Source organism: Monodelphis domestica, chromosome 3 (assembly GCF_027887165.1).
Source record: "Monodelphis domestica isolate mMonDom1 chromosome 3, mMonDom1.pri, whole genome shotgun sequence".
NCBI lineage: Eukaryota > Metazoa > Chordata > Mammalia > Didelphimorphia > Didelphidae > Monodelphis > Monodelphis domestica.
The window spans coordinates 84,226,972-84,254,243 of record NC_077229.1 but is presented as its reverse complement, the minus strand read 5'-3'; the positions used below and the strand labels follow the sequence as shown (position 1 = coordinate 84,254,243).

Genomic DNA, 27,272 nt, shown 5'->3' with positions numbered 1-27,272 from the left:
CAATGGGCAGTGCCACAAATAAAGGCCAAAGGAAGGCTTGAAGGCCCACAAGGAAACAAGTCCTGTTGACTATAAGACAACTAGGCCATTCCTAATCCCACAGAAAGGTTCCCCAAGTAGGGGAGGAGAAGCCCTTTTTTATCCACTGGGCATCAGCTCCCTTCACTGCCCTTTGTTAATGATGGGCCCATTGACATAATTTCTCAGGAGACATTGTTTACTCTTGAGTTTATTCTGTTGGCACCTTCTCCAGAGTAGCTAGTTAAGCTTTAACTGTGATGATTCTTTTAATTGCTGTGGACTTTGGGTATTTATCCCAGAATCCCTGAGGACTCTAACACCCCCTGTGTTTGCCAGCTCCCTCCTCTTCTTGTGTCTGAAGTATAATCTTCCTTCTCCACTGAGTACCACAAGTATGCCTCTCCTCTGTTGATGCCCATAAGTTGTATTACAGTCACATTTCCTGAAATCAGAAAAGAGGTGAGACGGGCTATGACGGAAAAGGGCACAGTCATTATGTCATCATTTCCTTACATTCCCATATAAGGAAAAAGGCAGCAGCAGCAGCAGCCACAACAAGCATTTATTAAGGAGGCAGCTGGGCGGCCCAGTGGATAAAGAGCCAAGCCTAGAGATAAGAGATCTTAGGATCAAATCTGGCCTCAGACACCTCCTAGTTGTGTGACCCTGGGCAAGTCACGTGACACCCATTGCCTAGCCCTTACCACTCTTCTGCCTTGGAGCCAATACACAGTATTGACTCCAAGATGGAAGGTAAGGGTTTAAAAAAAAAAAACTGAAGGCCACCTAAGCATGGCTTGAAGACTAAAGTCCACCCCAACCAAGACATGGAGGATGAGGATCATACCTTCTAGGGCATCCCCTGATGTTGGCAAGAGAAGAACTACCAAAAAAATATACATACATATATATATATATATATATATATATATATATATATATATATATATATATATATATATATATATATATATATATATATATATATATATATATCCCCGCAAACTCAGGAAGCATAAAAGTTGGGCTCAGTCAACTCAGAGGCAAACAGCTGACTTGTGAGCTCTCATCAGTCATTAAACCCCCAAATCTGCCCCTTTCTGCTTACAGTGAAATTAGAGCTGTATCCTTGGCCAGGTCATTTCCACTCTCCGCTGTGTCTTCCTGAGGAAAAGTCTTCCCTTCTTGGGACTGGTCTGTCTTCAGCATGTTGCTCTTGGGTCCACTCTCCCTTATTCTAACCTCTGCTGGAGTCTGAACTAGCTTGAGCCCCAGACAGAGCCTGTTGTATTTGCAGGTAAGAATTGTTTTATTCTTTGTCCTTGTGCACCCAGTACAGAGTAGGTGCCTAATTGGATTGGATCCCACGGTTCTATCCTTGAGAGCATTTCATTCCCTCCCTCTCTCTGTAGCTGCTGCCTCTGTCCTCTTGGACTCTCAGTCCCTGAGTTTCTGGTCTTGGGAAGAGAAAACTTCCCCAGAGAAAAAGAGATAGATATTCCTCCATTAGCTTCAATCTTCCTGAGTTTGCTGACACCACCTTTACTTGTGTGCAGCCCCCCCAGCCCTGCACCCAGGAATCCCTAAGAAGTGGTCATCCAGATTGAACACTTCCAGTGACAGGGAACTCACTACCACAGGAGGTAGCCCATCATTCCATTTTAATAGCTCTAATTGTTCTTAGAAATAGACAAGAGCCCAGGACTTGGATTCAAGGAAATTGAATTTAATTCTATCTACTTACCAGCTCTGCGGCCATAAGCAGAACATTTTATCTTGCTAAACCTATTTCCATCACTTGGTTTTTGTGAAGAAAACTCATGGAAAATGTAAATTCTTATTGTTCTTTCTGTTAGCAGCTAAATAGCAGTTAGGATCAGGAAGATGAATTCAAATGGTGCCTTGATTCCTGATTTAGAGTTAAGAAGGCCTGAGTTCAAATGGTGACTCAGACATAGACATTTGCTAGCTGTGTGACCTTGGACAAGTCATTTTATCTTCTCCGCCATTTAATTTTCTCATTTTTGAAAGGGAGATAAAAGCCTCTTCCTCATAACAGAAGAGTCGTGAGGAACAGCTGAGAGAATACATATAAAGCGCCTGTATAGATGCTAACTCTTCCTATTCCTCTAACCTGTGAATTGATATAGCCTGATTATGTGATCCTGGACAAGTCACTTAACTTCTCGGGGTCCCAGGAAATCCTCTACATTTCAGACCAAATACAAGTTTGCACTGGGGGCACAAGGTGGTAGTGTGGATAAAACCTGGATTAGGAGTCAGGAAGATGTGAGTTCAAAACCTCCCTGTCATATTTAATTGCTATGTGACCTGGGCCTTGATTTCTTCAACCACAAAAGGGGGTGATATAGCACTTTGTTGTATGTAAAATGCTTTGCAAACCTTAACGTACCATATTGTCAGCTATTGTGATTAGTAGAGGGAGTGTCTTCATTGGGAGTTTCCATACTAGGCCTCGAAACCACAAGTTTGGTTAAACAAAACGAGTCTAAATCTGCCTTTTTCCTACTGTCCATCCATCAATCTTAGCTCTCTCTTGGGGCTACACAGAACAAGACTAAGCTGGCTTCTGTATGAAGGCCCAGTCATGTCTTCCAGGCCTTCTTCTTCTGGCCTACAAAACTTCCAAACCATGTCTATAAACCTGATTCTTGTTTTCAATGCTGGGACAGGGAAATGTACCAAAGATTTATCAATATTCAAACTAAATTTTAGCCAAGTTCAGAAGATCACAGATTTAAAGCTAGAAGAAACCATAGAAGCCATCAAGTCCAACTCCTTTATTTTATAGGTAAGTAAACTGAGTTACAAAGAGTTGAAGTAATTTGCCCAAGATTATAGAGCAAGTAACTATTTGTGGCAGGTTTGGAACTGAAGTCTTTCAGACCACAAGTCCAGTGCCCCATCTACCATACAGTACTGCCTCTCAAATATTACTTGTATAAAATGAGGGTTTTATAATTAGATGGTCTCTAATGTCCCTTCCAATTCTGATATTCTGACCTGAGGAAATTTTCTAGTTTCTTCTTCTCTTGGTAGAATCACGAAATCTCAGAGCTTGGAGAGCTTGGAATGCTATCAAAGGTCCTAGAATTGCAGGATTTAGAATTAGAATGGATCTCAGAGACCAGATCTAATCCCAATCCCTCATTTTACAAAGAGGGAAATTGAGGACCAGAGACATTAAGTAGCTCCCCCCAAGATCACATAGGGAGTAAATGACAGAGCTGGTGTTGAACCCACATCTTCATCTTTGAATTCACCAATTTCAAATTCTGTACTTTCCAACAAATCACATTGTAGAATCTCTTCTACAGTGTCTCCAAGAAGTCACCCAACCTGTTAAAGACTTCCAATGAGGAGAAACTACAGCTCAGCAAGGTAGACCATTCCATTATTATATGACGCCATGTTCTCATTTTCTTGAGTCAACAACCATCTCCGTGCCACTCCCCAACTCTTTCCTCCTCCCAGAGTTGTTTTCTTGGGCTGTCATCCTCATGAATGCCCTTATAGACATTTGAGAAGGCAAGCCTGATCCACCCCAGGCTGAGTCGTGCTTTCCACAGATCCTGCTCCTTCACCAAAGCTAGGCTGCCACTTCAACCCAGTTTCCTGAGCTGGCTGCCATGAAAACAGTCACAGCATGACCTATCACCACCCCCAGCCTAACTCAAAATTGATGGGCTTCCTCCATCTGCTCAGAAAGCTCACTTCCTAGGTGTCTACTCTATTCCTCAGGGTAGATGGGAGATCCTGGGTTTTCTGACTTTTTTTTTTTAACCCTTTCTTAATATCAGTTCTAAGACAGAACAGCCAGACACTAGGCAATGGGGGTTAAGTGATACATCCAGGATCACACAGCTAGAAAGGGTCGGAGGCCAGATTTGAACCAAGGTCCTCTCAACTCCAGGACTGGCATCCTGTCCACTGGGCCACTTAACTGCCCCCGACTCTGGGTTTTCAGTTACAATAATCTAAACCAACAGCCATATATTAAAGGTTTACTATGTGCCAGGAACTGAATCAAACTCTCAGGTACAAAGATAAAATCAAATAGTTCCAGATCTCAAGGAGCTTACAGTCTACTGGGGTGGGAGTGGGGGATTTAATAAAGGGAGGATGAACTTCAAGGAGAAGGAAAAGTCTTCTTTGGAAGTGATTCCTGGGCTGTTTGCAAGGAAACCAGCGCTTTGGAGAGGCTGAAATGAGAAAGGAGGGCATTTCTGGCAGGAGGACCCCCTATGCATGGGGCAGGAGTTAGAATTTTATATATAGGACAGTTAGTGGGTCACAGAATGCAAGAGATAATATTGGCGGGGGAGGTGGGGAAGGACTAGAAAAGTAGGCAGGAATTATGAGGTCCTAGGCTCACATCTGGCCTCAGACACTTGACCCTGGGCAAGTTACTTCATCTTCTTTGCCTAGCCCTTACTGCTCTTCTGCCTTAGAACCAATACCAATACATAGCATTGATTCTAAGATGAAAGGTGAGGATTTAAAAAAAAAAGTGATACTGGAATGACTAAGACGATTGTGTATTTTATCCTAATGGCAATAAAAAGCCATCAAAAATTTGCCCTCAGACCATTTCCTTTGCTGATCTAATCCCTCCAAATGACTCAGATCTGTTCATTCTTCTCTTTCCTGCCTTTTAGATATCTTTAACTGGATGTCCCAATTTCCCTATTTCTTCCATTTCCTTTTTTTTTTAACCTTCCTTTCTTAGTAACAACTCTTAAGGCAGAAAAGGACAAGGGGAAGTGGCCGAGGTCACATTTGAACTCAAGAAGATGAAGTCTTTCCGACTCCAGCTCAGACACTCTATCCATCGCCACCCAGCTGTCCCCCTCCCTGTCCTCTTCTGGAGCTAGGATTAGGCCATGAGGATCCTGCCCACAGGTTGCTGATGCGACGGGGACAGGGGAAAGGACTCTTCCCTCTCTTCTGCCCTAGCTACTGCCTGGCCTGGCTCCAGGCCACCTTTTACTCCAGGGGACGAGTCACATCACACTCTTCTCCCATTTTGTTCCACCCTTGCCCCACTGGACAGAGGACCAGTGCCACAAAGATCGGCAGTGATGGCGGCATGCATCAGCTTCTGCAGCAGTAACCTTAGGGATTTTCCATTCTAATCAATTGAATTTCACCCAATCAATAGAATTCCTGGTAGTCTAATTTCTTTTCTTTTTTAAGATTCTAAGCCATTCTGGGAGCTGGCTCACCCCTCCCCCGATACACACATACACACAAAGCAGCCGAGTTGGGGTGATAACTACACTTTTATTAGGTGGCGACAAAGGGTGGAGGGTCTGTACAGTGGGGGATGAGGGAGAGAGGGGAGCCTCAACTCCATAGGCAGTGCAGGATGGGACACGTTACAAAAATAGCCTAAAATCCTTCTATTTCTGATGCGGGGGCCAGGGCAGCCCTGGGCAGTGCAAGGGGCTGGGGAGACCCTCTACCCCATATTTACATAAAGACTTTAGTGAAATGTACAGATTTTGGGGGGAACAATGACCACCCCACCCCCAATCTATAAGGGGAATGGAGGCAGAACGGGTAGGCCAGTGTTTCCCTCTAAAGCTCAGGACAGTGGACATGGTCCCTTCCCAAGCAATGCCACAAAATAAGTTACATCTGGAATGCAGTGAAGTAGGGAAGATTCCCGCTTTGGGTGCCACAAGTCTCCTCCCTCTGCCCCAATCCAGGGGCTCACCAACAGGGCCACAGGCACCACGGGAGACATGGTCACAGCTGTGTACTCGGTACACGGGATCTGGCGCGGCCTATAGGCCGACAGGGTCAGCCCCACGGGGGCACTGATGGGAGGGCAGGGGGTGGGGGGCTTAGGCTGGCCCCCTACTGGGGGAGTGCAGCTGGGGTTAGGGGTGGGGAACGGAAAGGTAGGGACCTTCTCCATATATATATTTTGTAAAAAAAAATATATATAGATATAATAATAAGTTTGTTTAAATGCATTTGGTTCTATACAAAATGTAAAAAAACAAAACAAAACACTAATGTCAGAGATAGAAAATGGCAGCCTGGAGGGAAGGCAAAGAGAGGGAAGAGCGTGTGGGGTCGGAGAGAGCAAAAGAGAAAGAGTGAGAGAAAAAAAACATGGGGGAGACAGGGCGGCGGGGGGATGGGAGGCCCGGCAGAGCCCAGGATCGAGGAGCCGTCTCAGGCCAGCACCTGCCTCTTGGGGGCTGGGTCAGGCCGGGGACCCAGCTGAGTCTGCGTCTGGGCCTGGCCTTGGGGCAGGGGGCCAGGATGGGGCGTCAGCAGAGCCCCGGTGGCAGGGCTGGGGGTGGAGTCGGACCAGTCTGAGAGCGAGCGGGGGGAAGGGCTGGCCCACAGTTCCGGAGACTCGGGGGATGGAGTAAGGTAGGGGTGCTCGCTGGGCACCCGCAGAAAGTGTTTTGAGGGGCTGCCTCGGGCAGGAGGCACAGGACCAGCGGCTGCTGGGTACTCCTCAGCTGTGCCACCTGGTGGGAAATACTGGGGTGGGGGCTCCTTGGGGGAGACGGGGGTCCCGGGTACCAAGATCTGGGGGCCCGGGGCCAGTGGCAGGGGCCCAGGCAGTAAGAAAGAAGGGCCTGGCGGGGCCAAACTCGGGTGGGTGGCCCCAGGGGCTGGCGGGGGCAGACGGGCCCAGTCGAAGGGCACCGCCACAGGGCTCACCAGACCCAGGTTCACCACGCAGCCCCCCGGGGGCCGTCCCAGCGCCCCCCTCCCTGCCCCACCCAACTGAGCCAGCGACACGGTGGCCGCATAGGGCCCGTCCAAGGGGAAGCTGCCAGGGGAAGCGGGAGTCCCCCCAAAAGGCCGTGGCGAGTCCAGAGAGTCTACGGGTGACAGAGTCACGGAGCTTTCTAGCAGGGGGCCGGGGCAGGCCAGCGTCAGCTTCTTGGTACGACCCTTGGTCCCGCCGGCCCCCGGGCCGCCCTTTCCCGGGGGCCGCCGGCTCTTCTTGCCGCCGCTCCCCGAAGGCGCGGGCTTGAGGCCGGGCAGAAAAGCGCCCGGTGGGCAGAGCAGCGGGGCCAGCCCGTGGGCACCCGGGGGGCTCCGGGCCGTGTTGTGCTCCTCCAGCAGCCGGACGATGTCCTGGTGCAGCCGTTCGTGGGCCACGTCTCGGGGCAGCCGGTCCAGGTGATCCGTGATCTCTCGGTTGGCAAAGTGGTCCAAGAGAACCTTGGCCGCCTCGTAGCTGCCCTCCCGGGCGGCAAGGAACAGCGGCGTCTCCTCCTGCGGGGAGGTGAGGAGCCAAGAAGGTGAGGGGGCCGACGGGAGCGGAAGGGAACGAGGGGGAAAGGAGCAACGCGCCTCACCTTACTGTCCTGCATGTCCTTGTTGGCCCCATTCTTGAGCAGGGCGACAGTGGCTTCCACATTGTTGACTGCAGCAGCCCAGTGCAGGGCGGATTTACCTGAGGACACAGGAGCGAGTTCAAAGCCAGCATTTGAGGAAGGGGGCTGAGGGGGAGGGGGGCCCAGGTCTGACCTCTTGACCCCATGAGTTGGGGGAAGGGAAGCCCTACATAAACCCAGGGGCGAGGGGGGGGGGGGAGTAATTGGGGCAAGGAGGGGGAAAGTGACTTGCCCAACGTCACACAGCTAAAAACCATCTGAGGTCACACTTGAGCCCAGGTCCTCCAAAGAATGCTCTCTGCCTCCAGAAAAAGAACTCTTGCACTCAGAATGCAGATGAAAGCATACAATTTGGGGGTTTGGGTTTCATGTGATTATTCTCTAACAAAAATGAACAATATGGAAATAATGGTTTGCATGATGATATGTGTATAACCCAGATCGAATGGCTTGCCAGCTCCGGGAAGGAGGAAGGAAGAAGGGAGGGAGACAATTTGGATCATGTCACTTTGGAAAACTTAGGTGGGAATTTGTTATTGCGTGCAATTAGCAATAAATAAGTAAATGAATGAATGAGCCCAGGTCCTCCTGTCTCCAGGCCAGGTGCTCTGTTTCAATTTCACTTATCTTTTTCTTTTCCCATAGTTCCATGATTCTTGTCTCCGTTCCATCTCCCACAGCTGACAAGCCATTCCACCAATTATCACTCAAATCCTATTTCCACACCAATTTCACGTCAACTTTTAAAAAAAATTTTTTTTTCCCATGGTTCCATGATTCTTGTCTCTGTCCCCTCTTCCCTCCCCCCTCCCGGAGCTGACAAGCAATTCCACCAATGATCCCATTTCCACACCAATTTCACATCATCTTAAGTTTCTTCCTTAGCACTAAGCACTGAACACTGCAGTTAAGTGCTTAATAAATACTTGTTGAAAACCTGGGCACAGCCTATGTTTGGTATGAAATTTCCACAGATACCTACGCAGCGAGTGGACCAAAAGCCAGTCTCACTCAGGCAGCCCTGGATTCAAGTCCTGCTTCTGAGATACCTATTGTGTGACCTAGGAGAGTCACATCACCTCTTCATGCCCCAAGAAACTCCTTATGACACATAGAACAGCTGCCCAGACTCACTGGCCCAGGGAATTTTTTACTGGAAGTTCCTGGCATCAATGAACTCACAAGCGGGTCTGGACCAAAAAAAACCCTCAAAACTACCCATGTCCTTCCTTTTCAAAGAGATCTCATTTTAGGGATTTAAGTTATAATGGAGAAAATCTATGCTCAGAATAATCTGGTACGTTTAATAAATTTGGAAATTGTAAAACTGTAACAATAGGATCCTGAAAGACCCAGTGAGGGTCCAAGGGCCCATAAGCATTCAGAGAACATCTGTAATAATAATAATAATAAAAAATAGATAGATAGCATTTACATAGCATTTTAAGGTTTGCAAGGGGCTTTATAAACATTCGCATTTGAATCCTTACAATAACCCTAAAGGGTAGGAGTCAATACTGTGTATTGGCTCCAAGGCAGAAGAGTGGTAAGGGCGAGGCAATGGGGGTTAAGTGACTTGCCCAGGGTCACACAGCTGGGAAGTGTCTGAGGCCAGATTTGAACCTAGGACCTCCTGTCTCTAGGCCTGGTTCTCAATCCACTGAGCTACCCAGCTGCCCCCAGGTAGGTGCTATTTTTATCCTCAATTTACAGAGGAAATGGATTCAGAAAGAGGTTATTTAACTTGTCCTGAGTCACACAGCCAGTAAACTGCCTGAGGCTGGATTTGAACTTAGGTCAACCATTCTAGCCACTGTGCCACCTAGCTGACTCAAATAAGCATGCACAGACCAACAGTCCAATTGGTTACCTCTATGTAGCCAATGTTTCAAGGGCTGGGGAGATTTTTTTTAAACATGAGAACTTGTGGGGGCAGCTACCAGGCCTAGAGGCATAAAGTCCTAGGTTCAAATCTAATCTCAGATACTTCCTAGCTATGTGACCCTGGGTAAGTCACTTAACCCCAATTGCCTAGCCCTTGGCACTCTTCTGCTTTGGAACCAATACTTAACATTAATTCTAAGATGGATGATAAGGGCTTAGAGAAAAACTTTTAAGTTAGAAATAAATAAATAAAGATGAGAACTTCTAGAGTACAGGGACTTGGAAATGGTCTGCCTCTGGCCAGTAAGAAAGAACTGAGAAGGAGGCTGACAGATTCCAGGGAAAACCAATGCCTACCATCAAGACGCCCTAGAGAATGATCACTGGGAAGATATGCCCAGTAATCAGATTAGGTAAAGAGGCACCAGGCCAAATAAACAAGAAGGAGGAAAATGGGTTGGGAATCAAGAAAGACTTTCCTTTCAGAGCAGATGTCTAATTATTGAAGGACATTGGTAGAAGGAGTTTCCTCACTGGGAATTCCTTATGCCAATGAATCACAGCCCCCTGATAAAACACTCTTGTGAGGAACTCGGAGGACCTAACTTGGGGAATGAGTGTATGGATCCCAAAGCAGAGACTATCTGGGTGAGGATCAATGAAGGGAGAAGAAGCAGTAATATTTTATAGAAGTAGGCTACAGTCCACCTAGACAGGAGGAAGACTTAGATGAGGTTCCAGAGATAAATCATGAATCTATCACTAAGGATTAATACTATAATCATGGCAGACTCTTTGGACCTATATGGAGTTCCCTTTGCCAAAAGAAAAGCCTGTGTATTTGTGACTGTCCTTAATGATCATTTCAATTTGTTTGCTTGCTGTCTTCTTCATTAGATTGTAAACTCATCAAGGACAGAGACTATCTTTGACCTTTTTTTTTTGTATACCAGTGTATAATCAATGCCTGACACATAGTACATGCTTAATAAATGATTACTGACTGACCAAAAAATGATCGTTTCATTCTTCAGAAGGTGGAGGGAAAGCCAAGGGGATCTGTTGCTCTTCTGAACTAGATTCTAACAAAAAGGGGCCACTCAAAGAAGAGATAGATGATGGGAACCTTGGGGAAGTCTCCATTTCATTTCATGTAACACTAGCTTATCCCTTTTGATAGAAGAGGGAAGCCCTTACCCAATGCAAACTTGAAGTGGGATTTCACTATGTTCAGAGAAAGCATGAAAGGCAAGAACCATTTGGTTTTGAACTTTGTCGCCCTGTTACCCAACAATAGGGTCTGGCATATAGTGAGTGCTAAAATGAGCTAGAGAAGGAAATGGCAAACCACTCCAGCATTGTTACCAAAAAACAACCCACATGGGGTAACAGTCAGACACCACTGAAACAACTGAACAAAAAAACTCTTGATGGATGAATCCAATGGCTTAAAATGTCCTAAGAGGGATGAGAAGCCCTCAAGAATGAAATTCTGAAGGGAAATTGATTGGGAAAAGGAAGAAAAGGGGCAGCTCTTGAGGTTGATGTGGACTGCCCAGGGGAGTGTGCCTTAGACACAGAATACTTCAATTTCAGAAAACCCTACATATGCCATCTTTAAGGACATGTGCTAGGAGGCAGAGGGAACCCCAAGAACTTGCCCTATGAGAATCAATCAAAGCACCTGCTTAGATTTAATTAGGGGAAGAGAAAGGCTTAACAGTCAGAGTAGAGGAGAGATGTTGACTTGTCTACACATATTTGAAGGTCTGTTATATGGAAGAGTATAGACTTGTTCTACTTGATCCCAGAAATGGAATAATGGGGGAAGTTACAGGGAAATGGATTTTGGTTTGACATAAGGAAACATTCCCTAACAAATTCAGCCAACCTCATAACTAATAGGTCTCTCTAAGTGTATTCAAGGAAAGTTTATTGACTATAATTATGTGTTATAACAGTGATGTTCAAACTCAAATAACAATGGAGCCACTAAACCGTGGCCTCAAGGATCCATATGGGCTGCACCCAAACTTAAGTTTTAAAATGCAATGTTATAGGGGCAGTTAGGTAGCTCAGTGGATAGAGCTAGTCCTGGAGATGGAAGGTCCTGGGTCCAAATCTGGCCTCAGATACTAGCTGTGTGACCCTGGGTGAGTTATTTAACCTTGTCTGCCTCCTCACTGTAAAATGAGCTAGAGAAGAAAATGGCAAATTACTCCGGTATTTTTGCCAAGAAATCCCCAAATGGGGTCATAAAGAGTTGGGCCCAACTGAAAATGACCAAAGAACGATGCTTCCAACTCTGAAATCAGTGCAATAAGGAGGAATCTCTCTGAGAAAGGAAGTCAAGCAAGCCAACTGAGAACCACAATCACAATGGCAGAAAAGATGAACAGGTCTATCAACCAGGAGGGAATTTGGGTTTGTTGAAGTATCTTTGTGTAATTTTCAAACATCTTCCAAAGTGTCCCAGTGGGAGAAAATGAAACTGCATGTTGGAAGGGAGTTGGATGGACCGATGGCATCTGATCTTATTTCACCACCAGACTGTCTGAGGTCCCTAAAGGCACACCTCACATTCCCTTCCTCTTCTCTCAAACCCATCTCAACACTGCCTTCCTCCCCCATAATCCAGAGCCCGACAGTACCTAGTTCATCCACAGCATTGACATCAGCGTGACAGGCAATGAGCTCCTCTACCATGCCCTCAACAGCCAGCCGGGCAGCCAGGATCAATGCCGTTGAGCCATCCACCATACGAGCATCCAGGTCCGTGGAACGGTTTCGGATTAGGATCTAGGATACCAGATAATTCAAGTGGTCAGGGTCAAGCTTGAGGGAATTCCCAGGACACCCAAGTCCTTTCCCCTTTGGAATACTGTCTGTCCCACTGAAGGCACAAGGACGTCTCCCCCTACCTTATGCCCAACCCCACCCCCACCCCAAGGCTCCAGCCCACCTGAAAGACACCCTGGGCATCAGCAGTAACTGCTGTGTGCAGGGGGGTACGGCCCGTGTGGTCTTGGGCATTGGTGTCAGCACCAGCATCCAGTAGGCGCTTAGCAGCATCCGCACGGGCATAGCGAGCAGCCAGGTGCAGGGCAGTCTCCCCAGTCCTATCTGTCTGAGCCCCAAGTTGAGCCCCCTGGCAGATCAGATCTGAGATGATGTTCGCTGGAGTGTCTTCAGCCTCCTCAGCATCCACCAGCACTGGCTCCAGTGCCCCCCCACAGAAGGAGGCCAGCATCAGAGGGGTGAAGCCATCTAGGGGAAAGAGGGATCCCTGAGCTAAAGGGGCCAGGACCCTGGTCCTGGGGAGACACACGCAACAGGACCCACACAGAGAAAACACACTGCCACCAACCCTGAGAACTCCCAACGCCTTTCACCATAAACAGACACAGAGCCTGGTTCCCTGAGGGACTCTCCTGTATCTTTCCTCGCCACCTCATGCATTTCTGGGAGAGCCTAGTCGCGCGATGTGAGGCAGCCAAGGTCTTCCCTCATACTTGGGTATAGCAGGCTCTTCTTGTGCGTGTCAGCTACACAAGGAGAGACTCCGCTTCGCCACCCTCTCAGACCCACCCACAATTGGTCCAGGACTAGAGAGATTTGGGGAGGGGGAGGAGTCCATGAGAAGGGGTGGCCCAAGGAGGAAAGAGCCTGGCTGATGCTGACCTGGACCCCGCACATTGACGTCCATGCCATCGGCATCAAGGTCACCCTGTGGTGGAGTCAGCGCCATGGCTGGGGGCACACGGATGTCAGCGGCAACAAGGTGATGCTGGGTCCACTGGCGGCAGTCCACGGGGTCCTCGGCTCCGGTTCCAGGCTCCTCCACCTGAGATCAAAGGGGCAGGGGTCTTCGGTAAGGAGTAGTGCCTATTTTATCACATGCTTGTATACACACGGTTCTAAAAAGGGGCCCATCGGTTTCACCAGAACGATGGCTAAAGGGAGCCAGGACACAAACAAGGGGAAGAATCCCTACCTCCAAAGAAAGGAAACAGCCAGACTACATGGAAAAGGGGGACCCAAGGTGGCCTCGAGGGGTCTGCCGGCCCAGGAACCCAAAGAAGGGCCACTCTCCATAGGAGGCTGCTAGATGCCCCGATGGATAGAATGTTAGCCTTGGAGTTAGGGAGACTTGAGTTTAACCTCTCTGAATCTCAGTTTCCCCACAGGTAAAATAAGGATGGCAAAGACAGCGCCTTCTTCCAGGGTTGGTGTTGATGTTAAATGAGATGACATCTGTAAAGAGCTTTGCCGATCTTAACAAGCTCTGTAAACTGCACCAAGAGCAGAGATTTAGAACTGGAAGGGAGCTCAGTGGATTGAGAGCCAGGCCCAGAGACAGGAGGTTCTGGGTTCAAATCTGAACTCAGATACTAGCTGTGTGACCCTGGGCAAGTCACTTAACCCCCCATTGTCTAGCCCTTATCATTCTTCTACCTTAGAACTAATACCCAGTATTGATTCTAAGACGGAAGAAAAAAAATGGAAGGGACTTTCTAAACTAAGAGGAAAACTGAGGCAACGGCAATAAGGGGTAGTTAGGATTCAAACCTAGAAAGACCTCATATCCATTATCCTTTCCACACAGCTTAAAGAGAGCAAATGACTTGCCCAAGATGTTTCAGGGACAGAATTTAAACTCAGGATTAACTTCAAATCCGGTGTTCTATTCTTTCTCTTTGCGGACCACTGGAGGCACACGGTACGTAATCAGAAAATGCTGGCCGGGCTGTGTGTGCTTTGGGAACTAACAGGACGAGGGCTGGATGAATCATTCCAGGGCTGAGTTCCATGCTGAAGAACCACAGGCTCTCCCCGGGGAGAGACCTCAGAGATCCAGACTGATGCCTCCAGAAGAGGGAGCCTGTTTGCAATAGTTCTTTCCCTCCCAGAGGTCATCTGGTGTCTGTATGAAGACCTCCAGAGAGGCAGAACCCGCTCCTTCTCCCTCAGAAAAGCATTACTTATTGAGAAAATCTGTACTTCCAGCCCCTTCCCTGTGTCTCACACAAACTAGAGCCTGGGCCTAGATGGCAGCCTAGAGCAACGGGGAGGGAAGACACGGAATCCTCTGCAGCCATGAGCCTTGAGGAGTTAATGAGCAGACATAATTCAGAGAGCTTGGATATGCCAACAAGGGGCAGGGCCCGTGTCCAGACCAAAGGAAAACCAGACCGTGGAAAGAGTCAGGTTTCCTGAGGCCAGAAACCTGGGGAAACACCAAAGATGGGGAAGGAGGAAAATACAGGGTAACCTGAAGCCAGGAAAACAACCTGTGGGGCCCACAGAGGGATCCCCTTTTTCTCTTCCAGAAACTGAAGTCGTCCCCAGAGGGCAGAAAGTCCTAGATAACCTGGAGCCAAAAGAAGGAAGGGGAACTTGGGGTCCCTGTTCCTAGCAGGAGTGAGTGGGGGTAGCACAGAACCAGGGCTGGAGGTGATAGAGATAAAAACTGGACTGAGTAGAGGCAAGGAGAGGAGGCTACTAGGAACTGAGCCATGGCTAATCCTAGCTAACTGTCCAGGCCTTGCAATTATGAATCAAATGGTTCTCGATTTACCTAAGAAGAATTTGCCTATAGACATGAGGGAGGGAGGCAGGAAAGGGGCTGAGGATCCATGGAAGGAGGGGGCCAGTACATGGTTCAAGAACACAGAGGGACCAGGGAGAGAGAAGCAGTAGTTAAGAGCAACATGCAGGGGCTAAGGCCAGCTATACTGGGGTCTGGCCACAACCCACAGAAAAACACACAATGGGGGTAAGGGAGAAAGACACAGAGGCAGAGACTGGACACACACACCAACAGGAGAGATGGGTATCATATGGGGGCTGGGGACCTACACACTGCACCCAAGCATGGTCATTTGGAAGACACCCAGACAGCTGGACACACAGGTGGGGCAAAGGTCTCCTCTCGCAGCCCCAGAGATCTCAAGTCAAGCCCCTGTTCCAGCAGGTCTGCTTTCACTTGGAGAGTTTGTGTAGGGGTATTTTTTTTTTCATATTTTTTCTGCGCTTTTTTTGGGTGGGAGACTGTGGAGCACGAGTGGAGAGAGAGGAAGCATAATACTGTAAAGTGAACATAGGTGATTTTTTGGAGTGTGAATTTCTTCCAGGATTCTTCTCCTAAAGTTGAATTTTGGGTAATGCAATTGACATAAAGTGAAAACTGTCAGAGGAAGTAATAAGAAAAGCCTAGACAAGCTGTGTAGCTTTGGAGATAAGGAATGGATCGTCAGAGAGATTAGGGTCTAGGATCATAGTGAGACTAGGATGGGTTTGGGAGAATTTGCAAAAGGGCAACAGATGAGTGTGGTCTTGAAAAATGGGGATGGGGATGGGCTGGGGAAGAGTCAGCACCTTCAGTCTCTTAGCCTCAGGGGATTCTGTGTCCATCCAGTCTTCTGATGGCTCTCCCATCAGGCTCTCTCCCTTGGTCATGTTCCTAAAGAAGATAAATCAACCAGTCAAGGGTGCCCTTGAGGGAAGACACTGGGGGATCCAAGGGAAATGAAGTTTACTAGGTAGAGGCCATGTTGAGAGAAGATAATGTTTTTCGATCAGATCAAGAACTCCCAGAGGATGGGGCTTGGAAACCATGGAGTCACAGAAGACAGATGCACAAGGGGCTGAGAGAGTGGGTCATGGAGGATGGGAATGAGGTAGAAGTCACAGGAAAAGGGGTTAAGAGACCCTGAAGTCACAGGAGATGAAGGCTAATTCAGGGTGGGGAGGGGGAGATGAAGAAGACTAAGAGGTTGTCACAGAGGATGAAACTGGGAAGGAGGAGACTGGGAAACCAGAGTGGCCAGGGGAGGAGGATAAGCCTGAGAGAAGGTCAAGGTTCTCACTTCATGCCCAGGGCATCCTGGCCCACAGGCTCCCGCCGGCCCTTGTTGGCCCCAGCTGAATCCTTGTTGAGTGAGAAGCCCTCAGGAAACCACAGAGTGCTATGCTCACGTTTCCTCCGGGCCACCAGGACACCCAGACCCAAGGTGACGAGAATGACAGCTCCCACCACAAGCAGCGGGAGCAGCCGCAAGCTGGACTCGGGGGGTTCCAGGGGCTCACCTAGAGAGAGGGAAGACTCTGTGATCTGGGGCCCTCCTCATGGCCCCCACCCATGCCCCCTGCAGCCCTACCTCCTCCCACGCCTCACCCCGTACAGCTCGGAGAGGGTAGGGAAAGTCTAGCCGCTCCACAGCAGACAGGGCGCCCAGGTAGTCAGCGGCACTCTGGGCATCCGGGAAACAGTGATTACTCTCTGGAGTCTGGAGGCACAGGCGGTTGTCGATCTCCAGCATCACCACTGAGCTAAGGACACAGAAGATAGTGAGGTGAAGTGGGGGCAAAGAAGAAGAGGGAGGAGTCCTGGTCACTGAGCAGTAAGGGAGAGAGAGGAGGGACAGACAGGATGGAGAAAAAGGGAAAGACAAGGCTGAGTCAAAGGAGTACAGTGAAATAGTGAGGGAAAAAGGGAGGGATGGGGAGGTAGACAGAGCAGACATGGGAGGAAGAACAGGGGCAAAGATGGGGAGGTGGGCAGAGCAGACATGGCTAGGGAAAGAATGGGGTAGAGGGAAGAGGAAGGGTAGAGATAGGGGTGGGCAAAGCAGAGATGTGGTGAGGAATGATAGGAGCAAAGAGGAGAGAGAAGGGAGAGATAAGAGGTGGACAAGGGTCAAAAAGCACTTTAAATCTAATCTCTCATTTGATCCTTGTGTGGTAAAAACCATTGGTATTACTTGCCCAGTGACCCAGAGCCAGTCTCAGAGGTAAGACTTGAAGCCAATTCCATCTTGGTTTTTCCAATCCCCTCAAACTTTCCCTCCAAGATTATCTCCAATTTCTCCTGTATGTATCATGTGTGTACAGTTGTTTGCACACTGTCTACCCCTTTAGACTTGCCTTTCTGAAGACAAGGCCTATCTTGTATCTTTCTTTGTATCCGTAACACAGTGTTACATAGCAGGAGGCTTGGTGGGACAGTTCAGTGGATCAAAGGTGAGAGATCGGAAGTCCTGGGTTCAAGTCTGGCCTCAGACATTTCCTAGCTCTGTGGCCCTGGGGAAATCACTTATCTCCCCCCCCCCCCAATTGCCTAGCCCTTACCACTCTTCTGCCTTGGAACCAATTCTTAGTATGGATTCTAAGATAGAAGGTAAGGGCTCAAAAACAAATAAACAAATAAATGAATTAATAAATAAATAAATGAGTAAGTAAATGAATGAATGAATGAATGAATGAATGAATAAATGCCTATTGACTTGCTTTGACTCTGAAACCCACCATATTTTTCACTTGGCCATGCTGTCCAACTCTCTACTTATCAATGTCCTTCTCATAATGATATCCAGTCCTAAACACAACCCACCAGAGTGTAATAGGCTGTTTCCCTCCCTAGTCCTGGACATGGAACTTCTCCCAGCAGAGATAAAAGGAGCATTTGATTTCTAAAAGGCTAGAGAGCATGTTCCTGAATCATATTAATCAGGGGATTCACTTAAAATGTCCAGATTAAAAAAAACAACAAAACCTCTTATCTTCCATCTTACAATCAATATTATATATTGTTCCAAGGCAGAAGAGTGGTAAGAGCTAGGCAACTGGGGAGAGGGGGCAGAATGACTTGCCCAGAGTCACAGCTAGAAAGTGTCTGAGCCACATTTGAACCCAGGACCTCCTATCTTCAGGTCTGGCTCTCTATCTTCTGAGTCACCTAGCTCTCTGTTTCCAGACTTTTAAAAAAATGATCTCACGACACATGTAAAACCCAATGGAATTGCATGTTGGCTACAGGAGGGGGGTGAGAGGAGGGGAGGGAAAGAACATCAGTCATGGGACCATGGAAAACTATTCTTAATTAATTAATTAAATAAAATTTTCAAATAAAAAAAATTGATCTGAGATCTCACCACACTTCCCCCATTTTGTACTTGTGAAATTGATTTCTTGCACCAAAGTCTAAGACTTCACATTTATGTGTTCAGTTTCATTCTCCCAGATTAAATCCAATGTTCTAGCCTGCTGAGATTTGTCTGATTGCCAAGTGTCATGCCATATGCCAGTGAGCCCTCCTAGTTTACTGTCGCTTGTAAATCTGATCAGCATGCCGTCTGGGCCCTTCTCCAAGGCCTGGATAAAGAAGTTAAACAGTACAAACCCAAGCCCAGCTCCCCAGGGCCCTCCCACAGGACACTGGTGGCATTCCTTCTCACTGACACCAAGACATTAATCCATAAACAGGTCATGTCCTCCGCCTCCAGCAAGACCAGCGCTCCTTGGGGGCAGGCTGGCAGGCCCTGTGCCATTTTTATCTTTGTCCCTCCAGCACCTACACAGAGAAGAGCCACTTCCTAAGTGTGCACCCAGGGAAACCAACAACAGGAAGAGAGAGGAGAGGAGAGGAAGGGCAGAGCATGGGAGGCAAACAAAAACATCACCACTGGCATTACAAGTGTCAGAGGCACTGCCTTGCCCTGAGTAATGAGGGGGAAGAGAAGGAGGAAGGAAGAAGGGGTGAAGGGGAGGAAGGCACTGAGGAGGTTAAAAGAAAAAAGAAGAAGCTGAGGGGTGTGAGAGAGGCCAATGAGGATCAGGCACTCACCCTCCCAGGCACAATGACCGAACAGGGGTCAGAATCTGGATGGCCAGAACAATGGGAGTTGGTGGGCCCCAGCCCTCGCCTTCTCACTCACCCAATGATCTCGGGGGCCAGCTCCCGGCGGGGACGTCCTCCAGGCCGGTGGTAGGGGTAGATCATAAGGTTGCCGTGGGCATCACGTCGGAAGCGAAGGGCGGTACGCAGGATGGCGCTGAGACGCTGCAAGAAGTCGGCACTGGAGCGCAGCAGCTCTTCCGGTGGGAGCAGTACGGTGAGCACCAGGACCCCCTTGGCCAGCAGCTCTGGTACGGCCCCCGCACAGTCCAGCCCATCCCAGCCACACTCTTCTGTGTTACAGCCCTGGTCGCAGCGCCCATCAGCGAAATGGTCTGCGCAGTACTTCTCATACACAGGACTGAAGAAAGAAAACACGGGGGACGGGGGAGTCAGGGGCTTCGGGGCCACAGCCAGATCCCCCTACAGCTAATCTGGGGAAGCCACCCCTCCCTCCCAGCACAGGGGCTACAAGACCAAGGAGGGTCAGAGGACGGGGGGCAGCCAGGCTATGGGGACTGTCCAGTTCTTGGAAGGTGACCCCACCAGGATGAGTGCTAGGAGCAGCAGAGGGGCTTTACCTATCTCTGTGACTCCCGCCATTTTTTTTTACCCTTACTGTTCATCTTAGAATCAATACTATGTATTGGTTCCAAGACAGAAGAGGGTAAAGGCTAGGCAATGGGGGTTAAGTAGCTTACTTAGGATCACACAGCTGGGAAGTCACTGAAGTCGGATTTGAACCCAGGAATCTCCCATCTCTGGGACTGGCTTTAAATCTGCTGAGCCACCTAGCTGTACCCATGACCATCTTTTAACTGTAATCCCTGAGAGCTAGATGGAAGGACGCCAAAGAAGTACCACCCCAAAGCATAAGCATTCTGCATAGGCAGGCCTCTGGCCTCTAGCTGAAGCCCTCCAGAGATGGGGGAACCCCCTGCTTCTCATAAGCAGCTCACTTTGTAGCCCTCAGACCCATCACGAGCATCTACCTCCCAGGTGAGTGAGCTAGAGAGCAGGGACAGGGGAATTCTCCAGGGAAGCCATTCTCACCAAGGGCAAGAGAAGCCAGGAGGGTGAGGGGGCCCCAGAGGAATAGAGGGGCTCCCAGGAAGGAAGACGACAGAGCTGTGAGGGCTGAGGGGAGCCCCACAGCTGGCCGCTTGCCCCCACCCTGCCCTCTGTCCCTGTGGGTTTAGAAGCTGTAAGGCTGGTGACGGGCCCATCCTGGGAAGAGGACAGGTAACTGGAAGGCCCAGGATCTACGGCAGGATGTGGAGGGCACAGGCACCCCCAGGATCCTGCGGCAGATCCCCCCTGCTCATCTGGGGTGAGGGAGAGAGGGGAGGAGCGAGCAGGGTGCTGACAGCCCGGTGAGAGAGGAAGAAGCTGGCAGAAGTGGGTCTGCACAGACAGAGGCCCTACACAGGCACACACAAAGAGGACGGAGGGTTGGGGGACACGGAGGAGCTCACTTGCAGCCCCGCTCCTGGCTGTGGCAGTCAAAGTTATCATAGAGGCAGGCAGGTGTGTTGCAGGCTGGGTCACAGTGGCTGTTGTTGAAGAGGCGCCAACACTGAAGGGCCTGGCACTGGTGCCAAGGGTCATCCACGCTGAGCGAGCAGTCACCCCCATCCCACTGGCACGCAGGCGAGTTACACTCTCGGTCACAATACTTGTCACCCCGCTTGTCCCGGCAGCTGGCTCTGGGACACTGTGGCTCCTCGGGGGGTGACAGCAAGGGTGGCAGGGCCCCGTGGACCCGGGCCTCACAGTGGGCACCTTCCCACCCTGGGGGGCACAGGCATCGGAAAAAGGGGGCCTGGGCCAGGACCCGGCAGGTGCCCCCGTGTCGGCAAGGGATACCCAAACAGCTGGTGTTGGTACGGAGGTGGCAAGAGGGTCCAGCCAGGCCTGGGGGACAGGTACAGCGGGGGCCCAGAGCTGTCAGTTGGCACAAACCCCCATTTGCACAGGGCAAATCCCGGCAGGACCGGGCCACTCGCTCACAGCTGGGGCCCCAGAATGGCTGTGGGAGAATATATGGCAGAGATCAGAGGGGGGCCCCCATTCCTGGCCCTACCAGAAACTCTTCCCCAGAAGACCCTGTCCCCACCCTCAGCAGCTACTTCTAGCATCCCAGAATCCCCTGCCTCCCCAGGAGGTGCCTACTCCACATACCGGAGGGCAATGGCAAGTGTAGGCCAGAGCATTGTTGGGGCTTGGCTGGCACTGACCCCCATGCTGGCAAGGCTGGGACTCGCAGGGAGATATCACCGTCTGGCATCGCCGGCCTATGGAAGGAAAGCAGACACACTTTATCAGCCAGGCTCCTCTCTCCCCAGCTCATTCAGGACAGATGCTGAGGCTGGAGGAAAGGGATGGGGGAGGCAGGGGCATGTGCCTCTGGCCTCTCAGTACAGCCCAGAGCCCCACCCCAACCCCTATGCCTAGGCCCCCATCCCAACCACACACCCTGGCCCGTGTAAGTCCCCCAATCCTCCAGCCTAGTACCCTAGCAGCCCCCTAGCCAACCCCCTGCTCTCAAGCACAGCTCTCACCAGTATAGCCAGGGTGGCAGAGGCAATGGAAGCCCCCAAAGGCATCCTGCAGGCAGTCCCGGGTGTGAGGGGCATGGCAGGTCCCGGGGCTACACTCATTGAGGTCCCCCTCACAGTGGGCTCCTGTGTAGCCAGGGGGGCAGGTGCACCGGTAACCTCCCACCTGGTCCACACAAGTCCCATTATGTAGGCAGTGGGAGCCCTGCTCCCCGCCGGGGGCTACTGCACAGTCATCCTCATTGATCTCACAAAGTACGCCTGGAGGGAAGATGGGGGGAGGAGGGTCAGGGCCAGGCTCTGGATCCCCAGCTCTGGGCGAGAGCCCCCCAAAAGGCTGCGTGCCCAGGCCCCGGCCTCACCCAGTGTTCCAGGAGGGCAGGAACAGAGATAACGGCCCACCAGATCGATGCAGGAGCCTCCATGCTGGCAAGGCTGGGACTCACACTCATCTACCTCAGCCTCGCAGTTGTTTCCTTCATACCCGATGGGGCACTACAGGACACACACAAGAAGAAATAAGCATCTTCCTGAGAGATGGCCCGTCCAGCTCCACCTTCCCACCCCTGGGAGCCCCTCCCCCCATCCTTGCCAGCCTCACCTCGCACACGTAGCCCCCCACATAGCCGCGGCAGGTGCCTCCGTGCCGGCAGGGCTGGACGCTGCAGTAGTCCACCTCCTGCTCACAGTAGCTGCCCGTGTGACTGGCCGGGCACAGGCAGTGATGGGTGCCGCCCGCATCTAGGCAGCGGCCCCCTGCTTGGCAGAGCTGCTGCGGCCTCACCCCTGAACAGGGAATCGGGAGTCAGTATCAAGCTTTCCTGAGACCCGCGGGCTCCCCGCAGCCCCAGGCGCCCATGCCCTGCCCCTCACCCTTCTTGGCAGCAGCCGCCCTGCAGGAAAGGCTGGGGATGTCGCAAAAGTGGCCGCTCCAGCCAGGAGGACAATGGCAGGAGAAGGCGGGTCCCGCCTGGGTACAGCGACCTCTGTTCTGACAGGGTGCCCGGCTGCACCAGTCCACCAGCATCTGGGGCAAAGGGGCAGCACGTTCAGGGCCTGGGCTCCTCCTCCTGGGCCCAGCCCCAGCCCTTCTTCCCCTCCCACCCTGCTCCCTGCCCCGTTCTGACCTGGCACTGGGCGCCGGTATAGCCAGGAAGGCAGGCGCAGCGGTATCCCCGGTGCTCATCTATACAGGTACCGCCATGTTGGCAGGGCCTCGAGTGGCAGGCGCCCACCTCCCTCTGGCAGTGGGGGCCAGTGAAGCCTGGTCGGCACAGGCAAGTGAAGGCGTTCACCCCATCCACACAAGTGCCCCCATTGAAGCAAGAGCTGTGAAAGGGGGGAGAGGAGCATCAGCGGCCCGTGGCCTCTCCCTCCAGGGTCAGACGCGTTTCCAACAGCATCTAGTCTGCCCCTTCCTTTCACGGAGGAGGGAATGGAGGTCCCACAGCAGGAGCCAGAAAGCAGGAGGGCCCAGGTTCAAGCCCGGGGCTCCCCACCCCCAAGACTAGTGCTCTGTCCCTTAAGTCACGACAATCTCCCCCGAGGCCCTTCGACACCCCAATCCTCTCCGTGCTCACCTTTCGCTGCAGTCGGGAAGATCGCGCTCACAGCGGAGGCCCCCATAGCCAGCGGGGCAGGCGCAGGTGAAGGAGGCCACGTGGTCTGAGCAGGTCCCCGGGCCACAGGGACTGCTCTGACACTCATCGATGTCCAGGGCACATCGAGGCCCGGAGAAGCCGGGAAGGCAGACGCAAAAGAAAGAGCCCACGCCGTCCCGGCATGAGCCACCGTTCAAACAGGGGTCTGGAGGAGAGGGTGGAACAGGACTCATGGGGCGGGGGCACTGGGCTCTCGAGGGTCCCCCCAGACTCCACAGGACCCCCTCTCTCTCCCACTGATTCCCAACATCCCCTTCCATGACAGAAACACAGACAGACAGACAGACAGACAGACAGACAGACAGACAGACACACACACACACACACACACACACACACAGGAATTTTACCTATTGGTCTGTCTTAAGACTAGGAAGGAAGTCTGGACAGGGCACTAATCTCTGGCCACAGCCTGAGTTGCTTTCTCTGGGCCTTGTAAAAACTCACACCTCCTCACCAGCATTTGTCTTTTGTTCCGAGGCAGTGCATCAAGGAAGCATTTGCCTTGGAAAACCCAGATTCAGGTCCCAGCTCTGATACTAACTAGCAACATGACCCTGAGCAAGTCATTTAACTGCCAGGAATTTAACAAGCTTTGCTAGCCCCACTGCCCCGCTCTTCTGCCCCGGCTGCTAGTTGCTACCCCTCCAGCATTACTTCCCATCTACTCTATAGGTATCTGCTCTGTTACCCACACATTCATTTAGATCATGGTTCCCCCATTAGAGCATAAGCACCTTGAGGCCAGGGACTTATTTTTGCTTTTTTTTACCCCGTCCCTTGGGATAGCACCTGGCTGTAGGATCATCTGGAGAAAGTGATGAGACATGACTTTGTTCATAGGCAACTGGTGGAGCAGTGTGGCCCAGAGTCGGGAAGATCCGAATTCTAATCCACCCCCAGATACTAGCTACTTGAGCCCAGACAAGGCACTTAAGCTCTGTTTGGCTCTCTCCCAGGGCTGTGATAGGGATCAAATAAGATAATGTGTTTAAAGTGCTTAGCATGCAGTAAGTGCTATTTAAATATTTGCTGTTACTTTTGGGGAAGCTACAGGAATAGCTCTTGGAACAGAAGATAAGGTAGGGTTTGTAGCAAGCCCTCAAATGGGAGATGTGTTAAAAGGGCCTTTCAGGGCTCCCTTCTCTCGCCAAACCCATTCTGATGAGAGATAGAGATAGAGATATATAGATATGGGGGAGGGAGGACACAGACACACACACACACAGACAGAGACAGAGAGAAGAGGCAGAGACAGATGAGAAGAAAGAGCCAGAGAGGAGAGCCAGAGAGCAGAGAGCAGAGAGCAGAGAGAGCCAGAGAGGGAGGGAGGGAGGGAGGGGAGGGGGAGGGGGAGGGAGAGGAGGGGAGAGAGAGAGAGAGAGAGAGAGACAGAGACAGAGACAGAGAGGGAGAGAGAGAGAGACAGAGACAGAGAGAGAGGAGAGAGAGAGAGAGAGAAAGAGAGGGAGAGAGAGAGAGACAGAGACAGAGACAGAGACAGAGACAGACAGAGAGAGAGAGAGAGAGAGAGGAGGAGAGAGAGAGAGAAAGAGAGGGAGACAGAGACAGAGACAGAGAGAGAGAGAGAGAGAGAGAGAGAGAGAGAGAGAGAGAAAGGGAGGGAGGGAGGGAGAGACAGAGACAGAGAGAGAGAGAGAGACAGAGACAGAGACAGAGAGAGAGAGAGAGGAGGAGAGAGAGAGAGAGAAAGAGAGGGAGAGAGACAGAGAGAGAGAGAGAGAGGAAGGGAGGAAGGGAGAGAGAGAAAGGGAGGGAGGGAGAGAGAGAAAGGGAGGGAGGGAGAGAGAGAAAGGGAGGGAGGGAGGGAGAGAAAGGGAGGGAGGGAGGGAGAGAGAGAGAGGAAGGGAGGGAGGGAGAGAGAGAGAGACACAGAGAGAGAGAGGAAGGGAGGGGGGGGAGGGTCCAGGCTAAGGACTTCCCCTGTGCAAGGACAAGAAGCAAGATCAAAGCCCTGTCCTAAACCTGCAGTAGCTTCAATGGTGAAAGTGTGTAGATCCTCAGAGTCTGCCTGGGAAAGGACACCAGGGCCCTTCCTAAAAGGGAGATGTATGAACCTGACTCTTGCTAGAGAAGTTCCTCTAAAGAGATTCTCCTCCCCATCTCCCTTTCATCCTGTGCCCCCACTCCTGCCCATAGCACTCCCTAGTACTCACTGGGGTCACAGTCATCGATGTCCCTCTCACAAGTGGCCCCACTATAGCCTGGATTGCAGGTGCAGCTGAAGCCCCCATGAAAGTTGATGCAGAAACCATGGGGGCCACAGGGCCTGGACCCCTCACACTCATCGATATCCAGCTCGCAGTGTGGGCCTGGAGGACACAAAGGCACAAGGACACAGAGGACTCAGTATACTTCTTAGATGAACAGAAGGGGATGGCAGGCAATGAGGTACTGGAGGCAAATATGAGGATGGGAAACCAGTAAAGGCTTTAAGGGGTGAGAGAAGTCTGGGAAGGATCTAGGAGACAAAGGAAGATGACAGGAGTCTAAGGAGCTACTCGGGAGCATGAGGGGATTCAGTAAGGATCTGGGGGAATGGAGGGGTACCACAATGGGACCAGACAATGGGAAGAGGGGAGAGTCCCAGTGAGGACCCAAGGAGCACAGGAGAATAAGAGCAGCCAAAGTTTTGAGAGGGAGGGTTTCAGACACAAACCCTGGAGGCCATCAGGGCAGGTGCAGCGGAAGCCATTGACATAGTCCGTACAGGTGCCTCCTGCCTGGCAGGGGTTGGACTCACACTCATTTTGGTTCTGGTCACAACTGGGGCCGGTCCAGCCCTGCTCACACTCACATCGGTGCCTGGAAGGGAGCAGGAAGGACAAAGGCAATGAGTGGGGAAATAGGAGTGAAAGGGATAAAGGAACTTGTGAAAAGAATCCAAAAGTAGAAGAGGTAAGGAGCTAGAAGAGATGGGAAGAATTTGAGAGAGGAGAAGAGGAGAAAGGAATTGGGAAAAATCTAGACAGGAAAGCAGATAGAGACTTAGAAAAGAACAGACTTGGCAGGGTGGGAATATTAGGATCAGACTTGGAGGTGGAAGGAACCTTAGGGAACCCTCAGTCCAACCTCCTTATTTAACAAATGAAGAAACTAAGTTCCAGAAAAGTAACTCATCCAAGGTCACACAGGTAACAAGTAGGAAGGAATTAAGGGAGAAAAAGAAGGGAAAGGGAAAATAATTGACTTGGGGGAAGGGGAGAGGAGCTCACCCACTCGGGTCATCATGACAGGTGCCATGGGTGCAGGGGTTACTGGCACAGGGGTGGCGTTGGGCATGGCACAAAGGGGGCAGAAAGCCAGGTAGGCAGATACAGCGGAAGCCGTTCTCCCCATCCACACAGGAGCCACCTTCCCCACAAGGGTTGGAGGAACACTCATTGATTTCCACATTGCAGAGTGGCCCTGTAAGGAGGAAAATGGGAACAAAACCTTTATTCCCTGAGTGTCCCAGGCAGGAACCCCCCTCTGCCCAAGTCCCAACCCTGACACCAGCCCCACCTGTGAAGCCCGGCTGGCAGATACAGTCGTAACGGTTGATCCCATCCTGGCAAACCCCATAGTCACAGGGGTTGCTGGCACAGTCGTCATGGTTTATTTCACAATTCACCCCTAGGCACGTAGAAGAAGTAAGAGGCAGTTCAGGCCTGCTGCCCCCTCCCCAATCCCTTCCTCCCCAGCCCAGGCCCTCCTCCAGGGTGTTCTCCCTGCCCGCAGAGGCCCACCTGAGGTGCCAGGGGGACAGTAACACAGGTACTTATTGACAAGGTCAAGGCACTTGGCTCCATGTTGACAAGGCTGGCTGTGGCACTCGTCCAGCTGGCTTTCACAACGGCTGCCCGTGTAACCTGGGGCACAGGCGCAGGAGAAGCTGGCGATGCCATCCACACAGTGCCCATGATGGCAGGGGTCTGGGGAGCAGTCGTCCACATTGTTCTCACACAGTGGGCCCTCAAAGCCTGTGGCAGGAAACAGGGAAGGAAGATCACCTCAGGGAAGAGAAAGGCCTTTATCTCGTCCCCAGGAACTAGTGGGGGGCACCTAAGGCCCAGAG

The 27,272-nt window shown here is 51.1% G+C and overlaps 1 protein-coding gene across 3 annotated transcripts in view; it reads right to left on the bottom strand.

Moving 5' to 3' along the window:
* Positions 1-5,305: 5,305 nt before the first annotated feature.
* The window catches only part of NOTCH3 (notch receptor 3), a 32,113-nt gene continuing 10,146 nt past the window's right edge, over positions 5,306-27,272 (bottom strand). For 2 of the 3 annotated variants that reach the window (XM_056822349.1, XM_056822351.1), the window contains 22 exons: positions 26,944-27,177; positions 26,720-26,830; positions 26,431-26,623; positions 25,875-26,020; positions 25,372-25,527; positions 23,114-23,339; positions 22,661-22,862; positions 22,407-22,560; positions 22,135-22,319; positions 21,896-22,028; positions 21,537-21,794; positions 21,157-21,269; positions 20,451-21,004; positions 19,016-19,336; positions 16,477-16,631; positions 16,169-16,388; positions 15,678-15,762; positions 12,981-13,143; positions 12,262-12,566; positions 11,951-12,098; positions 7,377-7,474; positions 5,306-7,293 (listed from right to left, as the gene is read on the bottom strand). In XM_056822349.1, coding sequence (XP_056678327.1) covers positions 6,229-7,293; positions 7,377-7,474; positions 11,951-12,098; positions 12,262-12,566; positions 12,981-13,143; positions 15,678-15,762; positions 16,169-16,388; positions 16,477-16,631; positions 19,016-19,336; positions 20,451-21,004; positions 21,157-21,269; positions 21,537-21,794; positions 21,896-22,028; positions 22,135-22,319; positions 22,407-22,560; positions 22,661-22,862; positions 23,114-23,339; positions 25,372-25,527; positions 25,875-26,020; positions 26,431-26,623; positions 26,720-26,830; positions 26,944-27,177 — 5,225 coding nt within the window. In that variant the 3' untranslated portion in view covers positions 5,306-6,228. The remainder of the gene's footprint in view (positions 7,294-7,376; positions 7,475-11,950; positions 12,099-12,261; positions 12,567-12,980; positions 13,144-15,677; positions 15,763-16,168; positions 16,389-16,476; positions 16,632-19,015; positions 19,337-20,450; positions 21,005-21,156; positions 21,270-21,536; positions 21,795-21,895; positions 22,029-22,134; positions 22,320-22,406; positions 22,561-22,660; positions 22,863-23,113; positions 23,340-25,371; positions 25,528-25,874; positions 26,021-26,430; positions 26,624-26,719; positions 26,831-26,943; positions 27,178-27,272) is intronic. The other variant, XM_056822350.1, reaches the window with a different exon arrangement.